The sequence below is a fragment of the Sprattus sprattus genome, assembly GCF_963457725.1.
Source record: "Sprattus sprattus genome assembly, chromosome: 4".
Classification (NCBI taxonomy): domain Eukaryota; kingdom Metazoa; phylum Chordata; class Actinopteri; order Clupeiformes; family Clupeidae; genus Sprattus; species Sprattus sprattus.
Genome location: NC_137923.1, coordinates 29,933,626 through 29,955,746, shown reverse-complemented (window position 1 = coordinate 29,955,746; position 22,121 = coordinate 29,933,626). Strand labels below are relative to the sequence as shown.

The window sequence follows — 22,121 nt, the reverse complement described above, 5'->3', positions numbered from 1 at the left end:
TGAGATGTCATGTTTTCGATGTCCCGCCCTCAAACTATTCTCTAAATATTATTTCGCAAAGGAGTATGTTAACATCCAAACAACGTATAGATGGGAATGTGACTACAAGGAAGTAAGACGAATACCAGTGTTACTAAAGCAGGTAAGGAAACTTTGCTGTTCTCTAAAGGCTATCTAGTTGCTCCAATTCTCAAAACATGGTTGTCTAACAGTTAGTTCTGGTCTTGATGGTCTATAAACATAAACTGAAAATGCTTCTCAGATGAATAATCACAAAACAATCGTCTCTTCAGGTGTGCAACCTAGATCGTAAGCACAGCGAAGATGCCACTTGTTAAGTTTTTGGTCCAGCGACTCCGTGTGCCAGCTTTACAGCAATGGATCTCTAGAAGTGCCTCGTCGGGTGCCATGGTTGTCAAAGACCCTCTCAACTTTTGGTGTGCCGGTCGAGTGAAACTTAACGATGCAGCAAATACAGAGTCTGTTTATGAACCTGCCACTGGTATGTCAGTATGCATCAGGTCTTTGTTTTTGAGGATAATGTGTTGGTCTGTGCAGGATCCAATTATTCAATGTCCACAATAGACTTTGGTCAGTTGTTAACACATGGGTCACATGACGGTATATCGAGCAATATTGAACCATAGGAGAAGCTGCTTGGTACGCTCAGGTGTGATTATCACATGTGATACAAAATCTTAAGCTTTAGGTAGTAATTGGCTTCCAGTATTGCACATTTGAAGTATGTGACCAAATGCTTTGGCTTCAGGGCGAGTTCTGTGCCAGCTGCAGCATTGTGGACCAGAGGAGGTGAACCAGGCAGTGTCAAATGCACACTCGGCTTTTGGGGTTTGGAGTAAGATGTCAGGGATGGAGAGAGCCAAAGTAATGCTGGAAGCAGCTCGCATTATTGAGGTAACACAGCAGTTGCGGTAGATGTGAGCCTTGTGGGTAATATGGAGGGATAGTATGGTTACTATTTCAAATGCATAATTCTAAATAAAAACAATACTGTCTTGACTGATGACAGTGTCGAAGAGAGGAGATTGCGGAGGCAGAAGTGGTGAACAACGGGAAGTCCATCACAGAGGCCCGTCTGGATGTGGACTCTGGACGACTGTGTATCGAGTACTATGCTGGCCTTGCCTGCACACTGGCAGGTTGGTGCTGATTCAAGTACAGAGGGGCATTACAAACAGACATTGTGACATTGCTTTACCTGTTAGTTTTTAGATAGTTGTAATATTGTTGTTGTGTTATATGTTGTCCCTCGTCACACCAACAGGAGCAGCACTCCAAATTTCGTTGTATGCGAATACAATGATAATAGCCTAAAGGCTTTTCTATTCTATTTTCTATTCTATGATTCATAGAGCACACTAGTAGTAGCTAAGTGTAACAACCTTGCCCATGTTCTTTTTTTAATATTATTATGGAACAACGGAAGCCCTCTCGTTGGTGTTTTGCTGGTTATTTAAGAATCTCATTCAGGTGATAACAATTTAGAAACTGATACAGATGACAGGGAAGGCAGACAGTCTGAAGGCCAATTTAGGGTCGTTTTAGACACAGAGCCGTAAGCACGTAATTTACACAAGGAACTTGTTTTAGACAAGTTTTGATTTAAGGTTCGTTTTAGACGCAGAGCCGTGTTGCAAGGCTTGTGAGCCGTGTTGCGTGTTGCAAAGCAAATTGACGCCAGAACTGTAGATTTATTTTGAGTTAAGTAAGCCTATTTATTGCAGCAGGACAAAGGAAAAAAACTTACCGGAGCATGAAAGTGTATTGGGCGAAAGGCTTGATGTTATGAATACATGTGTTACACAAAATACAAATGTTGGCAATTCAGTACCAGTGGCGAAAAAGACAGCACATGACGCAAAAGTTCGTTTATTGACACATCTTTTAATGACTGCGACAGGCTTTAAAACGATGTGTTTATGAGTTACATTATTCAAAGATGAGGTGGTAAACGGCGAGAGAATCTCATCATGTTGTCAATGCTTGTAACTACAATGGTGCTGGCCACAAGGTAACGGCAGGTTACTGTTAACTTTTGTATATAAGCAGACCGTGCTCATTCTATCAAACTCGCTGGTGCAATTGATGGATTCACGTCAATATGAACTCAATGAAAGATATCACCATGACTCACAAGTGGCGGAAAATGAATATGAAAGTACCTATTTGTTCGTGAATGACCACATTCTCTCCAAACAATCGCGGGTGAGAATGGGATTTTCTCTCCATAAATTCGCGGTAATTTGAGCGTGCATAAGTGTTTAAAGAGGATTTGTAAAGGAGTTCATGTCTTCGGACCTCTTCTGTTATGTTTGTTCCTAATCCATAAGAAAAGGCTTGTGAGACGGTCTGCAGGGTATTCATGATTTTAAAAAAATGTCTGGGTCTAAAAAGACTGTATGCTATTAACCCGGAAACGTGAGACTCTGTGAAAGGCTGTGGTAGCCGGCCAATCACAGCCTTTGCGAGCTGTGTAGGGCCGTAGTGATTTAGTCGCATAGTCAGGAATTTTGGGCGACGCACTTAAGCACGTAAGGGGGGATATTTTACCGCGCAAGGGGGGGTTATGTATCTTACGTGCTTACGGCTCTGCGTCTAAAACGACCCTAAATTGGCCTTTATACATGGACATAACCCACTAGGGAGGGGTGGGCAAATACTTTAACAACAGGTCAGAATCACATACTCTCGATTACACATAGCACATGGACTCTAAAAACACTAACACAGGCTAAAAAATACGAGTATAAACAGAAAGACAATATTAAGCACAGAATTAAACATTGTCATTCTCATACAGCATTATGGGGCAAAACACATCACACACAATATTATGGGAGCACACAACCCTATTCTTTCTGTATATAATACTAGCACTGTAACGCTGAAGAATGAAAATCAACAATGTTTGCAATAATTGTGAGGCGTTACTAAATGTGAATTTTTGTATTCTTATCCTAGGACAGCATGTGCAGTTACCGGGAGGTTCATTTGCATACACCCGACGCGAGCCACTTGGCGTGTGTGTTGGAATCGGAGCCTGGAATTACCCCTTTCAAATCGCATCCTGGAAATCAGCCCCAGCCCTTGCCTGTGGTATCACTCAATGCTTTACCTTTACACATACTGTATATATAATGCTATATACCGTATAAGATATAAGATAAGATTACCTTTCACAAAGATATATACAGTGGGGAAAATAAGTATTTGAACCCCTGCCGACTTCGCAAGTTTGGCCACTTGCAAAGAAATGTGTGATCTAGAATTGTAATGGTAGGTGTATTTTAACAGTGAGAAACAGAATATCAACAAAAAAATCCAGAAAACTGCATTTTATAAGATTTATGACTTTATTTGCATTTGAGGCAAAAAATAAGTATTTGAACCCCCAAGCAAACAGCAAGAATTCTGGCTCCCAATGGCCAGTTATGTGCCCAAAAAGCACACAGATTAGTCCTCATTAGGTCTAACAAGGTATACCTGATCTCAACTGGTGACCTGTTTAAAAGAAGCCTGTCCAAAGAATCATACTTCATACCTTCAACCTCACCACCATGGGCAAGACCAAAGAGCTGTCCAAGGACGTCAGAGATAAGATTGTAGACCTGCACAAGGCTGGAATGGGCTACAAAACCACCGGCAAGCAGCTTGGTGAGAAGCAGATAACTATTGGTGCGATTATTCATAAATGGAAGCAACACCAAACAACTGTCACCCGCTCTAAGTCTGGGGCTCCATGCAAGATATCCCCTCGTGCGGAATCAGTGATCATTCGAAAGGTGCAAAATAACCCCAGAACTACACAGGGGGAGCTTGTGAATGATCTCAAGGCAGCTGGGACCAGAGTCACCAAGAAAACCATTGGCAGCACACCATGCCGTCATTTTTTGAAGTACTGCAGCACTCGCAAGGTCCCCCTGCTCAAGGAAGCGCATGTACAGGGCCATCTGAAGTTTACCATTGCACACTTGAATGATTCTACAGAGGATTGGGAGACAGAATGTGGTCAGATGATACCAAAATCAAGCTCTTTGGCATCAACTCGACTTGCCGTGTTTGACAGGGGGGGGAATGCTGAATATGACCCCAAGAGTACATCATACCCACCATCAAGCATGGAGGTGGAAACATTATGCTTTGGGGCTGTTTCTCTGCCAAGGGTACAGGACGACTCCACCGCATCAAGGGGACTATGGATGGGGCCATGTAACGTGGAATATTGGGCTTGAACCTCATTCCCTCATTCCCTTCCATTGAAAACACAACCTTAAAGATTTGGAGAGGATCTGGAAAGAGGAGTGGACCAAAATCCCTCCTGAGATGTTTGTAAACCTGGTGACCAAGTACAAGAAACGTCTGACGTCTGTGCTTGCCAATAAGGGTTATTCCACCAAGTACTAAGTAATTTTTGTCAGTCAGTTTTGGGGGTTCAAATACTTATTTTTTGCATCAAATGCAAATAAAGTCATAAATGTTATAAAATGCATTTTTCTGGATTTTTTTGTTGATATTCTGTTTCTCACTGTTAATATACACCTACCATTACAATTATAGATCACACATTTCTTTGCAAGTGGCCAAACTTGTGAAATCGCAAGGGGTTCAAATACTTATTTTCCCCACTGTATATAACAGTATATTTACATTTACATTTAGTAATTTAGCAGACGCTTTTGTCCAAAGCGATGTACAGTGGAGAGAACAATACATATATACAGTATATATATTCCGTACTCCTGAAGAAACGTGTTGATTAGTCCAAGACACTTTGTTTCCCATTGACAGAGCCAGGACTTAATTGAGGCTACATGTGTTTTGAGCACACACACAGAAAGGACAGCACGCATAACTTGAGGAGTAATTAGCTGAATTTGATTTCAAGTGTATAGGATCAGAATTGCGGACGGCACTTTTGACATGATTAATATATCAATATAAGTCCTGATAGGACTCCTAATGTCTCTGATACTAGGCCTACCTGTTTGATAATGTTGGTCACTGGAATCTTTTTTTACTAGGAAACTCCATGGTTTTCAAGCCATCCCCAGTGACCCCTGTGACAGCAGTTCTTCTGGCTGAGATCTATGCCCAAGCTGGTGCCCCAGACGGCTTATATAACGTAGTGCAGGGTGGGCAGGAAACGGGCACACTGCTTTGCCACCATCCTTCTGTGGCAAAGGTCTCTTTTACAGGGAGCGTCCAAACTGGCAAGAAGGTAACACACGGCCTGTTCTTTTTCAGGGAGGAAATGTTTTTGATTTCATTAATTGTTTAGCAGTTCAAAATGGAAATATGACTCACTCCAGAATGTCATGTACAGTTTATAGGGAGAATGTATAATGTCTACACAGTTCTGTGCGTAACGTAATACACAGCATTAGGCTTACACGGTCTATCTTGGCTACAAACAGAACACTCAATGTACTTTGGGTCACCATGATTTTTAGTTTGTGCTCCTCTCTCCCTCTGCAGATTATGGAGATGGCTTCCAGTGGGGTGAAGCCAGTGACACTGGAACTCGGAGGGAAGTCTCCTCTCATCATCTTTGAGGACAGTGACTTGGAGAACGCTGTCAGAGGGGCACTCATGGCTAACTTCCTGTCTCAAGGCCAGGTACAGAAATGGAGCTGGGTTGGGGGGGGGTTAGTGGCTTAATTACAGTTTTTCTCCATTGCTTTGGATCATTTCATGAAACAGAAATGACATTAGCCTATATGGTTCAGCACAACTCTCTTTAAGCACAACTACATTGATCACCTTCAACAGGTCATATCTCACCCAAAACAGTTAACTTAAGCTTCAAAATCAAATCATTTTCTCATATAAATAGTCAGTGCCCCGAAAATGAAAAGTTCTTTCTCGATTGCTGTGGCTCATCTCTCGAAAATAAAAATGTTATAAAAAATGTTATTATAAAAATACAAATTTCTTAAAGCTTTAAATACATTTGCCAAAATAAGCTAGATGGTTTAGCAAAACACTATGGCACACCTACAAAAGGTCATATCTCTCCCAAAACAGACAACTCTTCAGTCAAACCTATTTCCTTTTCTCATACAAATAGTCAGTGCCCCCAAAATGAAAAGTACCTTTGGCATTGTTTAAATACTGCAGGTCAAAACATTTAGATGGTTTGTCAGTATGGCAGTGGACCATAGAAATATCCCTCATGTGCATATTTCAGTCCTTTGACACTGAATGGTTACTGTAGTACAGGGGTCTTCAACAGAGGGTCCGCGGAGGTACTGCAGGGGGGTCGCGAAATCTTTGGTTGATAAGACATTTTTTTTATATATTTCTAAAAAAAAAAAAAAAAATTCAACCAATTTTTTTTCCCACAAATTTAAATCAGAATTGTATTTATTCCCTTTAAATTTACATTTACATAAATCCAACATATTGTAGCGAACGCATAATTGATCGAGAAAACGTTATCTTTCAGTCCAACTGACACATTCAGCTACCCACAGGAGCTCTCTCAAGCTTGGCACCGGTTCACTCACAACACCTTTCATGCAAAAACGACAGCACAGGCACTAGCCAATCAGATCACGTTTCTGCTCAAGTCTAAAGAGCGCGAAGATCAAAAATAAAAGATGGCGGACCAAACTCCATAGCTGGTCTTGTTTGTAACTATAAATTGTTAGTTTGACATTTTTTTGCTTAGATTTAAAAAAAAAAAAAAAAAAAAAATTAAAGAGAAATAGACACTGTACAAGGTCAAAATACGTTAATTGTAACTGAAAAATAAGTCTGAGAGGATTTGCGAGGTGTATGAGCCCCCTACCTAATGTTAGCATGCTACTTCCTACAATCTTAACAACTTGCTAGCGGTGTGATTGGTTTGTTGACCTGTCAATCTCACTATAACATCTATGTTGTCAACACAACTCCATGCGCCAGACTCCTCCTCCGTCATCCGTTGGATTGTGTCAGTCAGGAGTTATTGAAAAGAAGATCTCACTAATGTGGGAGGATGTGTGCCATCGACAGATGCTTGAGGATTCACTGTCCCTTTTTTTATGTATGATGAAACAAAAACATATATCTGTGAATTATTTTAATAAGTTGTTATTAATTGTTAGCGTTATTAGAGTTGTTTGCAAGATGTAGGTTTATAAATGGCAGTGGCACGGCCACCCTGTACCTTTCATGTTGTTAAATATTAAATTAAATTCAATGTTAAAAAATAAAAATGTGAATAAATATATTATAAACAAAATGTTATGCAATTTATATAGTAGGGGGTCCCTGCTCATCTCGCCATCAGTTTGGGGGTCCCTGGCCTGAAAAACTTTGAAGACCCCTGATCTAGAGCTTGACCAAGTTCAGTACAATTTATGAACATGGAAGCACCTGGCCAGGGAAACAACCGATGGCAACTGCCTGCTCGAGGAAGAGTAGGAAGAAGAAGAGGAAGAGGAGCAAGGGTGGATGTATCCGGCCAGCGCGGGGGCAACATCACCATGTGTGCTGCCATTTCAGAGAATGGTGTAGTCACCCACATTCCCAGTCTTGGCCCATACAACACCCAGGAGGTCCTGGTGTTCTTGAACCGCCTGCACTCTGATCTTATCCCTCTACAGGAGGGGTGTTTGGTAGGGCCTCACTTGCCTACATTTGTCATTGTGTGGGACAATATTAGCTTCCACGAGGCCCGCTCATCAGGGCGTGGTTCGCTGCCCATCGAAGGATGCTGATGGTGCTCTGATCACTTTACTCCCCATACCTCAATCTTATCGAGGAGTTTTCTTCTGCATGGAGGTGGAGGGTCTACGAGCATCGGGCTCTAAACCAAAGCTTGTGTCGATGTCACATCAGATCAATGTAAGGGATTGTTGCGGCATGCACGCCAATTCTTCCCCCATTGCATAGCAAGGGAGAACATCAGATGTGATGTTGATGAAAATCTGTGGCCAGACAGACATGATCGCGAGTGTAACAGGTTAGAAAGGCAGTTAGAATAATTGCACAAGATACCTGTATTTTAGTTTCTTTATTATTACTTTTATTTTGATATCACGTGCACACTGGTATTGGAGTCTCTGGTAGCCCCCCCTGTCTCCCCCTGTTTTGATGCTCTCTCCCCCCTTCCTCTTTCCTGTTTTACATATGCTGGAATGAGGTAGGTGGTGGAGTCAGAATGGGATAGTGTAATCTGATAAACATTATCTTTATTGTATATCTTAACAATTTATTGGCAGTGACCTTTTAACGTATTGTTTTTATGGTTTTCCTTTTTGCAACATGTGGGGGCTAGCTTGCAGTATAAGAAGACAGCAAGCTGACCAAGTTATGCTCTATAGTAGATGTTTTCTTTCCAGAATACTATGTGTATCAAACAGAAAAACAATGAATTCAAGAAAATTGCACTCATATTGCTATGGAAATTGTTACAGTAATTGTTACAGTAATTGCAAAACAGAAACAGAAAATGTGTACAGCACAATATACTGTCAAACAATAAGCACATCAAAACTAAAACTAGAAAATGCATTTCCTGAAGGAAATACCAGTGCATGAAATGCAACGGTTAAGAAAGGAAGAAGAAAAGGAAAAAGAGTGAAACAAGGAAAGAAGAAAGGAAAGAAGAGTAAAAGAAGGAAAGAAGAGTTGAAGAAGGAAAGAATAAAAGAAAGAAGAGTGAAAGAAGAAAGGAAAGAAGAGTAAAAGAAGGAAAGAAGAGTGGAAGAAGGAAAGAAGAAAAGAATGAAGAGTGAAAGAAGGAAAGAAGAAAGGTAAGAAAAGTGGAAGAAGGAAAGAAGAAAAGAAAGAAGAGTGAAGAAAGGAAAGAAGAGTGGAAGAAGGAAAGAAGAATGAACAAGAGTGGCTCTGGATAAAGAGATAAAGAGAGTGAAAATATTTAAAACAGGAGATAAAAATGGAGTGAAGAAGAGAGATGGAGTGTGAGAGAAAGTAGACTGAGAGGGATAGTGAGAAAGATGGAGAGAAAAAAAAGTAGAGAATGGAAAGTGTCTTAAAGGCACCCAGTGCAACATTAGGGCATCAAAATGGAAATATTCTGGATAAGACAATCTTTATGCTATTGACATTTACTTCACCATATTAGCACATTTGCATCATTTTTTGATACTTTAAAAAGAAGGGCATTAAAAAGAGCGCTAAAACTAGCCGCAAGAGTGTAGCCCTTTATTTATTGGTGCCACCAATAAATGAAGATTTGAAAAAAAAATGGCCTCTCCCCACCGGCGGCGCTGGCAGCGCGATTTTCTATCAGTTCTCACCACACAACGACGTCTCATCTTTGCTCCTTGAATGTCGATATGTAATGGTATGGAGTTATTGAAACTTACTACGTGTAAAAAAGACTAGAAATTGAATGTTTATTTTTCGAGTCTCAAGCTTCTAATGTTGCACTGGGTGCCTTTAATATTCCTAGTTACAGTTAAATTGAGAGGGACAGAGAGAAGAGATTCCTTGGATTTGGCACAGGTGTCAGTGAAGCACAGGTGCAAGCCAGTTTAAAGACCCTATTATGATGTCATAATAGACCAATGTAAGTCGATGGGAAAATTTGAATGAAGTTTCTACGTTAAGCAGTTCGAGCTGAATTAATCGCAGAAGTCGGTACAAAGAATAATAATAACAATAGAAGCCTATAGGAATAACAATAGAGGGCATTTCATGCACTGTAATAAGTAGGGATGGGAACCGAAACCCGGTTCTTGTTTAGAACCGGTTCCTAATGAGCCGAATCTTTGGAATCGTTAGCCAAATTCATAACCGGGTCTGTTAACGGACCTCTGTGCCGTTTGCGCATGCGCGAACTCTCCCTTTAAAAAATCAGACCGCAGCAGAAATGGCAACTAGACAGAAGCGATCTAAAGTGTGGCTTTATTTCACTCGAACAAATGCAAACATGGTCACTTGTAACGTCTGTACAACATGTATTTCGTCAAAAGGAGGAGGTACATCTACTATGAATAAGCACTTGAGCACACAACATGGTATTAAATTACAAGATTGTCATGTTTTTGATGCCTGCAGCAGCTCAACTAACGACGGCGCTTCATCCCTAACTTACCAAGGTAAACTCCTCAAAATGTTTTATCATAACGGTGTTACTCGTGTGTTATCAGCAAACGTTTGCGTTGTCGTGTTAACCATAACTAAACTTAGCATTTAAATGCTTAACAGAATGGGCGATGTTGGACATTGTCATATAACTTAGGCTAGCTTAGCTGTAGAATCTTCTATTTTCAGCTGTTGGCTTGAGGCAGAGGCAGTGCTTGCCTCCCCTCTGTTGGTTCTAGAAAGTTTGCTGATAACACACGAGTAACACCGTTATGATAAAACATTTTGAGGAGTTTACCTTAAGTCAGGGATGAAGCGCAAAAGACTCCGTCAATAATGGCGTTGTCTAGCAACGCGTGCAGCTCCCTAGATATGGATACGTTTCTCTTTCAATTCAGTGGCAGCAATAGTTAAGTTTTAAATATACTGAATGCCTAGTTTGCGAATCATCTTTGTTCAAATACGTATGTGAGGCATTGTGTGCATGATACAAGTAAGTATGTTTCAGTACGTTATTGTGTTTGTAGTGGGTTCTACATTGCTATTAGAAGCGTTAAGCATAATAGTTCGCGATTAGCCAAACAACCAAGCAACCTACAAAAAAATATACAGTCCTTTACTCAATAACAAGGGCTTCATGTCAGATCAGAAAATTCAACGATTTTGTTAGTGCCATTTTATTGCCAGATTTAGTTTATCTCAAGAGTGCAATGAGGGAGGGGTTTAGATTGGACTAACTTAAACTAAACCTGGATGTATTGTAATATTCCAACAATTATGAGACATTTCCTGAGGTATATCTATATAGGGGTTGTTTGCTATTTCACTCATACACTCATCTGATACAGTATAGATGAGTGTATGAGTGAATGAGTGAAATAGCAATCAACAGTGCTCTGCAATGTCAATGTATAGCTTTAGAGTTGACACTCTCACCACATATGCATTTAAATATTGTTGTTTTATATTTAGTGGCAAGAATGTCTGTTTTTTTTAATAAAAGTTTTTGGTTATTTATGTAAACATTCTGTTTATGGTGTGTACAGCATTCTAGATATTTATATAAAAGAACATTAATGTAAAAAATCCGTTTGTGCTCTTTTTTCACCCCTTACCCAATAAGAATCGATAAGAGAATCGATAAGGAATCGAATCGATAAGCAGGAATCGATAAGGAACCGGAATCGTTAAAATCTTAAAGGTTCTCATCCCTAGTAATAAGAAGCCTAGGAATAACAATACAGGGCATTTCATGCACTGTAATATTAAGAAGAAGTATAAGAAGCCTAGGAATAACAATACAGGGCATTTCATGCACTGTAATGATGTATATCCTACACTCCTATAACAACACATACAGTAGGAAAGTAAAGCAAAGCTAGAGTTGAGTTTTCTTCCTCACTCTCCTGCTCATCCTCGTGTAACCGGTCTAAATCTCTGCGTTGTGTAGTTTATTGAATTGAGGGACAACTGTTGTTAGATGGGTATTTATTCTCCTGTAAAGCACACCAATAGAGCATAACTTGGTCAGCTTGCTATCTTCTTATACTGCAAGCTCATTCCAGCATATGTAAAACAGGCAAAATACAGACAGACATGTAATATATACATAAAGAAAGACAAATCAAAACGGTATCACACCTGTAAAGCACACCAATAGAGCAGGGGTCTTCAACGTTTTTCAGGCCAGGGACCCCCAAACTGATGGCGAGATGAGCAGGGACCCCCTACTATATAAATTGCATATCATTTTGTTTATAATATACTGGGCCTAGTGCCAAATAAACATAGCTACCCTGTTATTGTGTATTCAATACTAAGCTATTCAAATAATACAAAGGCTAATATATTTATTCACATTTTTATTTTTTAACATTGAATTTAATTTAACATTTAACAACATGAAAGGTACAGGGTGGCCGTGCCACTGCCATTTATAAACCTACATCTTGCAAACAACTCTAACAACACTAACAATTAATAACAACTTATTAAAATAATTCACAGATATATGTTTTTGTTTCATCATACATAAAAAAGGGACAGTGAATCCTCAAGCATCTGTCGATGGCATACATCCTCCCACATTAGTGAGATCTTCTTTTCAATAACTCCTGACTGACACGATCCAACGGATGACGGAGGAGGAGTCTGGCGCATGGAGTTGTGTTGACAACATAGATGTTATAGTGAGATTGACAGGTCAACAAACCAATTACACCGCTAGCAAGTTGTTAAGATTGTAGGAAGTAGCATGCTAACATTAGGTAGGGGGCTCATACACCTCGCAAATCCTCTCAGACTTATTTTTCAGTTACAATTAACGTATTTTGACCTTGTACAGTGTCTATTTCTCTTTAATTTTATTTTTTTTTTTTTTTTAAATCTAAGCAAAAAAATGTCAAACTAACAATTTATAGTTACAAACAAGACCAGCTATGGAGTTTGGTCCGCCATCTTTTATTTTTGATCTTTGCGCTCTTTAGACTTGAGCAGAAACGTGATCTGATTGGCTAGTGCCTGTGCTGTCGTTTTTGCATGAAAGGTGTTGTGAGTGAACCGGTGCCAAGCTTGAGAGAGCTCCTGTGGGTAGCTGAATGTGTCAGTTGGACTGAAAGATAACGTTTTCTCGATCAATTATGCGTTCGCTACAATATGTTGGATTTATGTAAATGTAAATTTAAAGGGAATAAATACAATTCTGATTTAAATTTGTGGGGAAAAAAATTGGTTGAATTTTTTTTTTTTTTTTTTTTTTTTAGAAATATTAAAAAAAAATGTCTTATCAACCAAAGATTTCGCGACCCCCCTGCAGTACCTCCGCGGACCCCCTGTTGAAGACCCCTGCAATAGAGCATAACTTGGTCAGCTTGCTGTCTTCTTATACTGCAAGCTAGCCCCCACATGTTGCAAAAAGGAAAACCATAAAAACAATACGTTAAAAGGTCACTGCCAATAAATTGTTAAGATATACAATAAAGATAATGTTTATCAGATCACACTATCCCATTCTGACTCCACCACCTACCTCATTCCAGCATATGTAAAACAGGAAAGAGGAAGGGGGGAGAGAGCATCAAAACAGGGGGAGACAGGGGGGGCTACCAGAGACTCCAATACCAGTGTGCACGTGATATCAAAATAAAAGTAATAATAAAGAAACTAAAATACAGGTATCTTGTGCAATTATTCTAACTGCCTTTCTAACCTGTTACACTCGCGATCATGTCTGTCTGGCCACAGATTTTCATCAACATCACATCTGATGTTCTCCCTTGCTATGCAATGGGGGAAGAATTGGCGTGCATGCCGCAACAATCCCTTACATTGATCTGATGTGACATCGACACAAGCTTTGGTTTAGAGCCCGATGCTCGTAGACCCTCCACCTCCATGCAGAAGAAAACTCCTCGATAAGATTGAGGTATGGGGAGTAAGGTGATCAGAGCACCATCAGCATCCTTGGATGGGCAGCGAACCACGCCCTGATGAGCGGGCCTCGTGGAAGCTAATATTGTCCCACACAATGACAAATGTAGGCAAGTGAGGCCCTACCAAACACCCCTCCTGTAGAGGGATAAGATCAGAGTGCAGGCGGTCCAAGAACACCAGGACCTCCTGGGTGTTGTATGGGCCAAGACTGGGAATGTGGGTGACTACACCATTCTCTGAAATGGCAGCACACATGGTGATGTTGCCCCGCGCTGGCCTGATACATCCACCCTTGCTCCTCTTCCTCTTCTTCTTCCTACTCTTCCTCGAGCAGGCAGTTGCCATCGGTTGTTTCCCTGGCCAGGTGCTTCCATGTTCATAAATTGTACTGAACTTGGTCAAGCTCTAGATATTTGATAGAAGCATTTATACTCCTGGGGCCGTATTCACAAAGCCTTTTATCTTACCACTAGGAGTGCTCCTAACTCGCGCTAAAACCTTTTACGTAGGAGTAATTTCTTAAAAGTGATTCACAACGGCTCTGAGACCTACTCATACTAAGGATAAAACCAACTCCTAAGCTTAAGATAAAAACTCCGTTGCTATGGATGACGTCGATCCTCATGCACGAGTTTAGAAGTGGTGCGCACGGTGATTGGTTGCTGACAGGCGCTCTCATTCAAAACTCAGTCCTAACATCCCCCTAACGATCCCACTAAATCAACAGAAAATAAGAGAATAACCTAGGCTTCAAATAAAGTCATATTAAATAGTTATGGACAGTGCACTTAGCAGAATGCACACGCATGATGACAAGTTTGTGCATCCAATGAGAATGACGCTTTGCACGTTAAGAGAAAGAGAAATTGCCGAAAAAAACACGGAAATTGCATGAAATCAAAGAAGTAATAATTAAAGCACCCTGCAAACTATGCGTGAGGCATGGGAGGACATATGTGTTAACATAAATGCTTCATTCCCTGCCGTGTGTCGCTCTGTCGATGACTGCGAGAAGCGGTGGTATGCGCTCCAGTCACAATGTAGGATGGAGATTGCGGAGTGAACTTTAAAAGAGCCGTCGCGGCTACAGGTATTGTGTCACCAAAATAGGCCTCATGCGTATACTTGCATGTTGTAGTTCAACTGTGCTCCCGGTTGTGGATTGAGGAAGGGTGTCAAAAGCCATGTCTTGCATGGATAACCACTGTCACCCAACAAGTGGCATTCAGCAGGTACATGGTGCCGCTCAAAAAGGCGCAGACCGCTCTCCATTAATATGCGCGAATCGTGAGTAGATCCAGGCCACTTCGCAACAATATCCATGATTGTGAAAAATCCAAAAATCTTAATGTTATCAAACATTTAATTTCCGGACTGATTGGGTTGTTTCGGATAGTTGGAGACGTGATTGCATCCCACACTAATTCTAGTAAAATGTTGATGCCGTCACGGTTTAAACGATATCTTCTCAACAATTCAGAGTCGTTCATTGTCTCCAACACCTTACGTCTGGCCTCAGCCATTTTAAGACTTTTTGTGAATAGGTCTTAGTGACTTAGGAGTCCTCACGAGGAGTTTTAAGCTGTCCTAGACTTAGGTGCTACTTTTAGGGATAAAATATTTTGTGAATTGCTCTTAGTAAAAAAAAATAGGAGTCCTAAATTTAAGACTGACACGCCCATTATTTTTAGGAGTTTCTCCTAAATTCGCTTCTTATGAGCTACTTTTAGCCCTAAGATTCTTTGTGAATACGGCCCCTGGATAGGACCTGTCAGCTAACTAAACTTACTGTGTGATCGGTGATCGGATGTGTGAATCTTCCCCTTGATTAGTAAAGTTCTAGTTGCACCTAAAAATTAAGCCGATGATCCAAGAGATCCATATTACACGTTTTATGTATTACACCATATTAGATGTTTTTCATGGTATTATGTGCATGAAGAATTTTGACAGTGGAGTGAACTATTGTGCAGGTGATGATGTTCACAAGGAAATTATGCCAACATGTTTTGCAGAGAACGACGACTTGACTGAGAAGCAAGTCAGTTTAGACCAGCAAGATGTATTCAATTGGTAATTGGGCTAGTAGAAGTCTTTTTATTGTTACAACACAAGTATACAAGTACACAAGTATCACAGCCTGTCGCATAGTAAACTAAAAGTAAACTAGCGAAAATGGCAATCAACCCGTCCATAACATATACTGACAATACTGCCTTGTTGGCACTCCACACCAGGTTCAGTCATCCTCCATAACTCATCTCACCTTCGACAGTCAGGTCATACCCCTCTCCACCACAGTCACAAATCTAGGAGTTAGGTTTGACCCTCACCTCACCTTCAACGAACATATAAAGCATCTGTGCAAAATCTCCTTCTACCATCTCAAAAACATCGCCAAGCTCCATCCCACTTTAACCCTGCCAGATGCTGAGAAGCTCGTCCACGCCTTCATCTCCTCAAGACTGGACTTCTGCAATTCACTGTTCACTGGGATCACTGGCAGGAACATCCAAAAGCTGCAGTACATCCAGAACAGCGCTGCCAGGATCCTGATGAGAGTCAGGAAATACAACCACATAACCCCCATTTTACACTCACTGCACTGGCTCCCTGTCTCATCCCGCATTGACTACAAAGTCCCCCTACTCACCCACCAATGCATAAATGGTCATGCCCCTCCTTACCTGCAAGAACTCACTCCCAAAACATCAACCCGCCCCCTCAGATCCAATAACAGTCTGTCCCTGCAGATCCCAAACACCAGGCTACGCACCATGGGCGACCGGGCCTTCGCCGCTGCAGCCCCTCGACTGTGGAACAGCCTCCCGAATCACTTAAGGGCAACACAGACACTAGACTGTTTTAAGACTGGCCTAAAAACCTTTTTATTCATAAAGGCATTTCCTACTTTTTAAAAAATGTATATATTTTCTTAAACTGTCCTTTTGTCCTTTAGCACTCTGAGATTCTGCCTAGAATGAAGAGTGCTTAACAAATAAAATGAATTATTATTATTATTATTATTGACAAGGGGGAAGACAACGGGAAGACAAGGTTAAGGGAAGAGGGGCTTTTGATAGCTGTCACCGTTTCATGAATTTTTCGATAAACCAGGGCAGCGCCTAGTCCAGTCAGCAAAAAACCTGTTATCATGGTTCCAAATATGTAGATGTCTTCAATGTCCTCCACCGAAAGAGCTGCTAGGCACACGACCTGCTACTCCTCCTACGCGTACATCATGTATCCAGCTGCGAACGTCCCGGCAGGCAGACAGGTTCCCCCGAACCCGAGCTTCTCGTCGAGCAGATGGTGTCAATTGCGTTAAGAGACCGACTGATCAGATCCATGGTTTAAGTTCCAAGAGCGGTGCGGAGAGAGTCTCTCAAGTATAGACAGACAGGACAAGACGATAGCTGAACTGAAGTCAATTGAACCTAACCATTTTCAAAGATGTGCTAAATCATTTGAAATATGTGCAAACTCTAGGCAATTGTACTTGTCATCTACAAGAATGTGCTAATGCAATTGCAATTTGATTAAAGGAATGAGAAATTCTGCTGTAAACAAGTGCTCAGTGGTTTGGAGGTTTACACGTGTTGTTTTGAGAATGTCATTTCTGTTTCGTGAAATGATCCAAATCGATGGAGAAAAACTGTAACAGAGATCAGGGTATCCCCAAAGACACGGAAGAAGTATATACAGTATATATATATTCCAAACATGACACAGGGGTAGTATGTAAGGGATAACGGCCGACGAGCTGTCCAGTTCTACGAAGTTAATGGACGCTGCGGGGCAAAGAACACCACGACGCGGAGCGGAGTGGTGTTGGTCCGCAGAAGTCCATTAACTTCGTAGAACTGGACAGCTCGGAGGCCGTTATCCCGCTTATCTCCCGTTTACAACATCCAAAAATGTTTTTATTATTATTATTATTATTATTTAGAATTTCCTTTATCTTTAGAAAATGTAATATGCATAATAACCTGATGAATTCTTGATTTGAAGCCTAGTGCTCCCGTTAGAGAAAGTAGTGAGAAAGTAGTGCGTGGAACTGGACCTTTAAGGCCAAATTATGCTCTGTTTTAGACGTAACGCGTAAGCACGTAAGATACATAACCCCCCCTTGCGGGGTAAAATATCCCCCCTTACGTGCTTAAGTGCGTCGCCCAAAATTCCTGACTATGCGACTAAAACACTACGGCCCTACACAGCTCGCAAAGGCTGTGATTGGCCGGCTACCACAACCTTTCACAGAGTCTCACGTTTCCGGGTTAATAGCATACTACAGCCTTTTTTAGACCCAGACATTTTTTAAAATCATGAATACCCTGCAGACCGTCTCACAAGCCTTTTCTTATGGATTAGGAACAAACATAACAGAAGAGGTCCAAAGACATGAACTCCTTTACAAATCCTCTTTAAACACTTATAGAATGCTTAAATTACCGCGAATTTATGGAGAGAATATCCCATTCTCACCCGCGATTGTTTGGAGAGAATGTGGTCATTCACGAACAAATAGGTACTTTCATATTCATTTTCCGCCACTTGTGAGTCATGGTGATATCTTTCATTGAGTTCATATTGACGTGAATAATCAATTGCACCAGCGAGATTGATAGAATGAGCCCGGTCTGCTCATATACAAAAGTTAACAGTAACCTGCCGTTACCTTAGAGAATATCCCATTCTCACCCGCGATTGTTAGGAGAAAATGTGCTAATTCACGAACAAATACTTTCATATTCATTTTCCACCACTTGTGAGTCATGGTGGTATCATTCATTGAGTTCATATTGACGTGAATCAATCAATTGCACCCGCGATTTTGATAGAATGAGCCCGGTCTGCTCATATACAAAAGTTAACATTAACGTGGGCTTAACTGATGGCCAGCACCATTGTAGTTACAAGCATTGACAACATGATGAGATTCTCTCACCGTTTACCACCTCATCTTAAATAATGTAACTCATAAACACATCGTTTTAAAGACTGTCGCAGTCATTAAAAGATGTCAATATACGAACTTTTGCGTCATGTCTTTTTCGCCACTGGTACTGAATTGCCAACATTTGTATTTTGTGTAACACATGTATTCATAACATCAAGCCTTTCGCCCACTACACTTTCATGCTCCGGTAAGTTTTTTTCCTTTGTCCTGCTGCAATAAATAGGCTTACTTAACTCAAAATAAATCTACAGTTCTGGCGTCAATTTGCTTTGCAACACGCAACACAAGCCTTGCAACACGCTCTGCGTCTAAAACGAACCTTAAATCAAAACTTGTCTAAAACAAGTTCCTTGTGTAAATTACGTGCTTAGGCGTTACGTCTAAAACAGAGCATAATTCGGCCTTTAGTTTCCCCGGGCGTTGCTGCAAAGTGACACTCATGAGCTCACCTCTGTAAGTAAACGGACACACGGACACAGGTATTGTTCATAAGGTTTTACTATTTACAGTTGAACTCCACGTTTCCGTTGATGGTGAAGTTGGACAGAGCAACAGGGAGGTCAAGTTTAGTAATTTTGGTCGAAGGCTCACAATCGAGCAGGCTAGTTAGCCGTGAGCTACCATCTGTTTCAATGGTTTTTTTTTCTAAGCGCTAACAGCCGCCTACAAATAATATTAGAGACTTTCAGTTAAGAATTACAATATTCTACAACATTCGTGTAGAACATAAACAACTAACCGAGTCAATTTAGACAAAGTCGTGTAGACAGCTTAATTGACATAAAACATTGCCCACTAACTTGTCCCAACACGCCGCCATCTTGGTTCAAATTATCCTAGCTGTCAAAAATAAACGTTACGTTGGTTGTCAATGGTAACCATTCAAGAGCATTGATATGGAACGGCGATTTAACGTTTCTACTGGAACTACGTCCAAGGTGTCCGGTTATACGAACTTAATGTACACCCCATTAGCCAATCAGAAAACAGTATTTCGTTCCAGAGGGAGATAAGTAGCCTTAGTGCACACTGCGATGAGCTGTTAATTAAAGCTAAAGAGGTGGCTTATGAATTATCAATTCTCATCAAAAAGTGTTATTTTAATTGCGATGCCAACGAAGAGAAGATTCAGAACCTATGACTCACTATGCATTTCATATCTCAAGGGTTTAATGATGCAGGCTCAGGAAAGAAAGTCCTTTTCTGTTGGCTTAGTAGAAGAATTGGGTATGGAAAAATTGCAAATACTATCAGAGTGGAATGTAATTTTTCCACCTCTGTCTGTCTGTCGCCCTCCCTGAATAATGCATGATCACCCCCCTTCTATCTTTCAGGTTTGCAGCAATGGAACTCGTGTGTTTGTTCAGAGGAAGATCCTGCCTCAGTTTATAGAGGAGGTGGTGCGAAGGACTAAAGCCATCCAGATAGGAGACCCACTGCTGGAGCAGACTCGAATGGGTGCTTTAGTGAGCAGACAACACCTGGACAAGGTGCTGGGATTCATCCGCCAGGCTAAAGAGGAGGTACCTTTGAATATTGAATAACATTTTCTAAAGGCATTTCATTTCATGGTGTGCAATAAAACAGTTTTTAAAAAGATATACAGAAAGCAAATTATTGAAGGTTTCATTTACATTTTCGGCGATACTGCATTAAACATTGTATTTGTAGGTTGAGTTATGTGTCAGTGTGATCATGTTATTTCCAGGGAGCCAGGATACTTTGTGGGGGAGAACCCATTACCCCTGCTGATCCAAAGCTCAAGAATGGTTACTACATGTCCCCTTGTGTGATAGGTTAGTTCTTTGTGTGCATATGGAGTTCTGTATAGGGATGTTTAAGTCCTTTGACTTAAGAGTGTTATACACAGATACTCTTCATTTTAAAGTAATATCATATAATATAGTCATAAAAGGGGTCACACTGTGTTTTCAGTTTTATAGTTTAACTCTTTTAAATGTGGCTCTGGGGTGTAAGAGCTTTATATACAAAACTCTTTTTAAAACCAACTTTTGTTTGTGTGGTTGGCTACAGATAACTGCACGGATGACATGACATGTGTGCGGGAGGAGATCTTTGGGCCAGTGATGTCTGTATTACCATTTGATACCGAAGAGGAGGTGCTGCAGAGAGCCAATGACAGCACCATGGGTCTAGCAGCTGGGGTCTTCACCAAGTAACAAAATCACATTTTAAACACTGTTATATTAGGAGTATCATTTATTGTTGGAAAGTTTGCATATGCCTAAACCTCAACATGCATTGCCACCATTACATTTCAAGCCACCATCAACAAACTCTTAAGCTGTACTTCATAAAGGGTATTTTACTTTAAAACTGCATTTGAGTACAGCTAGGAATATGATTTGGATGTGATGAGCTTCCTTAACAAAAAGCAGATGCATAAATGCGTGGTCTATATTTTAAACTACAGCCTAGCATGTGTGCATTAAATCTCTATAGCTGTGTCTTTCCCCATTATTTTGTCGCTCGCATTGCAGAGATGTGAAACGTGCACACCGCGTGGTGGAGAATCTTCAGGCTGGCGCCTGCTTCATAAACAACTACAACATCACTCCTGTGGAGGTGCCATTTGGAGGCTACAAAGCATCAGGTTTGCACACATGCACCTACACATGCCTATGTTTCTAACCTATACATTCAGCACCTACACATGCCTATGCATCTAAGCCTATACATTCAGCACCTACGCATGCCTATGTATCTAAGCCTATACATTCAGCACCTACACATGCCTATATGTCTAAGCCTATACATCCAGAAATGTGGATATTCTCACTGAATCATAACCTTTCCATTCCAGAGGGTCTTGTACCAATCTGTTCACACTGCAAAGCCATTAACTTTGTTTAAATTAAATGTAGCTTGTTTATGTCATTGTTATAATTTAGAATAATTCATTTGGTACCTGACTTGGTTGTGCTCTAAATGGACATTTGTTCCTGCATCTGTCACAGGCATAGGAAGAGAGAATGGCCAAGTCACCATTGAATTCTACTCTCAGCTGAAGACAGTGGTTGTAGAGATGGGGGATGTTGACAGTCTCTTTTAAATACGGGTCCTGTGAAGACCCATCTCCAGCTGCTTGAACCTGCCAGGAGCCTCGACGCCGTTAAAGCTGGCTGGCCACCAATCATCGGCCCAGGCGAGCTGTCTATAGTGTGTATGTGCACTATTATGATTGACCACAAAGTGACACTATTGGACTGTGTTCTTCATCAAGGGGAACATCATGAAGCATTTAATGTCCGTATTGCCTCATTCACTTAATTAGTAGAATATTATTACTGTTCCAGTTTTTGAGATGGGACTGAATGAATGTTTACACAAGTATGCCAAAATCTTACAAATAGCGATACACAATGTGCTTCTAGTAAATCAATGACTAAGGAGGACAGAGAGAAGGAATAATCAAAGACCATTTATATATTTCATATTGGGTTCAGTGAAGGACAACACATGTGTCAAACATGAACAGTAAAAAATAGCAATGATCACTCTTTAATAATTATAATTACTTGTTTACCCTCTGTGAAAGAGCCTTTCAAATATATATCTGTTCCATGTCTACAGCAACTCACTATACTTTGTAAATAAATAATTGCAATACTACAAATAAATATGTGATAAAAATTACAAGCACATGCGT

At 40.7% G+C, this 22,121-nt stretch overlaps 1 protein-coding gene across 1 annotated transcript; it reads left to right on the top strand.

The window, feature by feature from the left end:
• Positions 1 to 23: 23 nt before the first annotated feature.
• Positions 24 to 22,079, top strand: aldh9a1b (aldehyde dehydrogenase 9 family, member A1b). The gene is made up of 12 exons (XM_080836564.1): positions 24 to 142; positions 294 to 502; positions 770 to 915; positions 1,031 to 1,160; positions 2,983 to 3,117; positions 5,043 to 5,239; positions 5,497 to 5,637; positions 19,786 to 19,974; positions 20,160 to 20,247; positions 20,486 to 20,627; positions 20,953 to 21,065; positions 21,430 to 22,079. The coding sequence occupies exons 2-12, from the start codon at positions 325 to 327 to the stop codon at positions 21,522 to 21,524; spliced, it is 1,554 nt and encodes a 517-aa protein (XP_080692690.1). The 5' UTR covers positions 24 to 142; positions 294 to 324; the 3' UTR covers positions 21,525 to 22,079.
• The last annotated feature ends 42 nt before the right edge of the window (positions 22,080 to 22,121 follow it).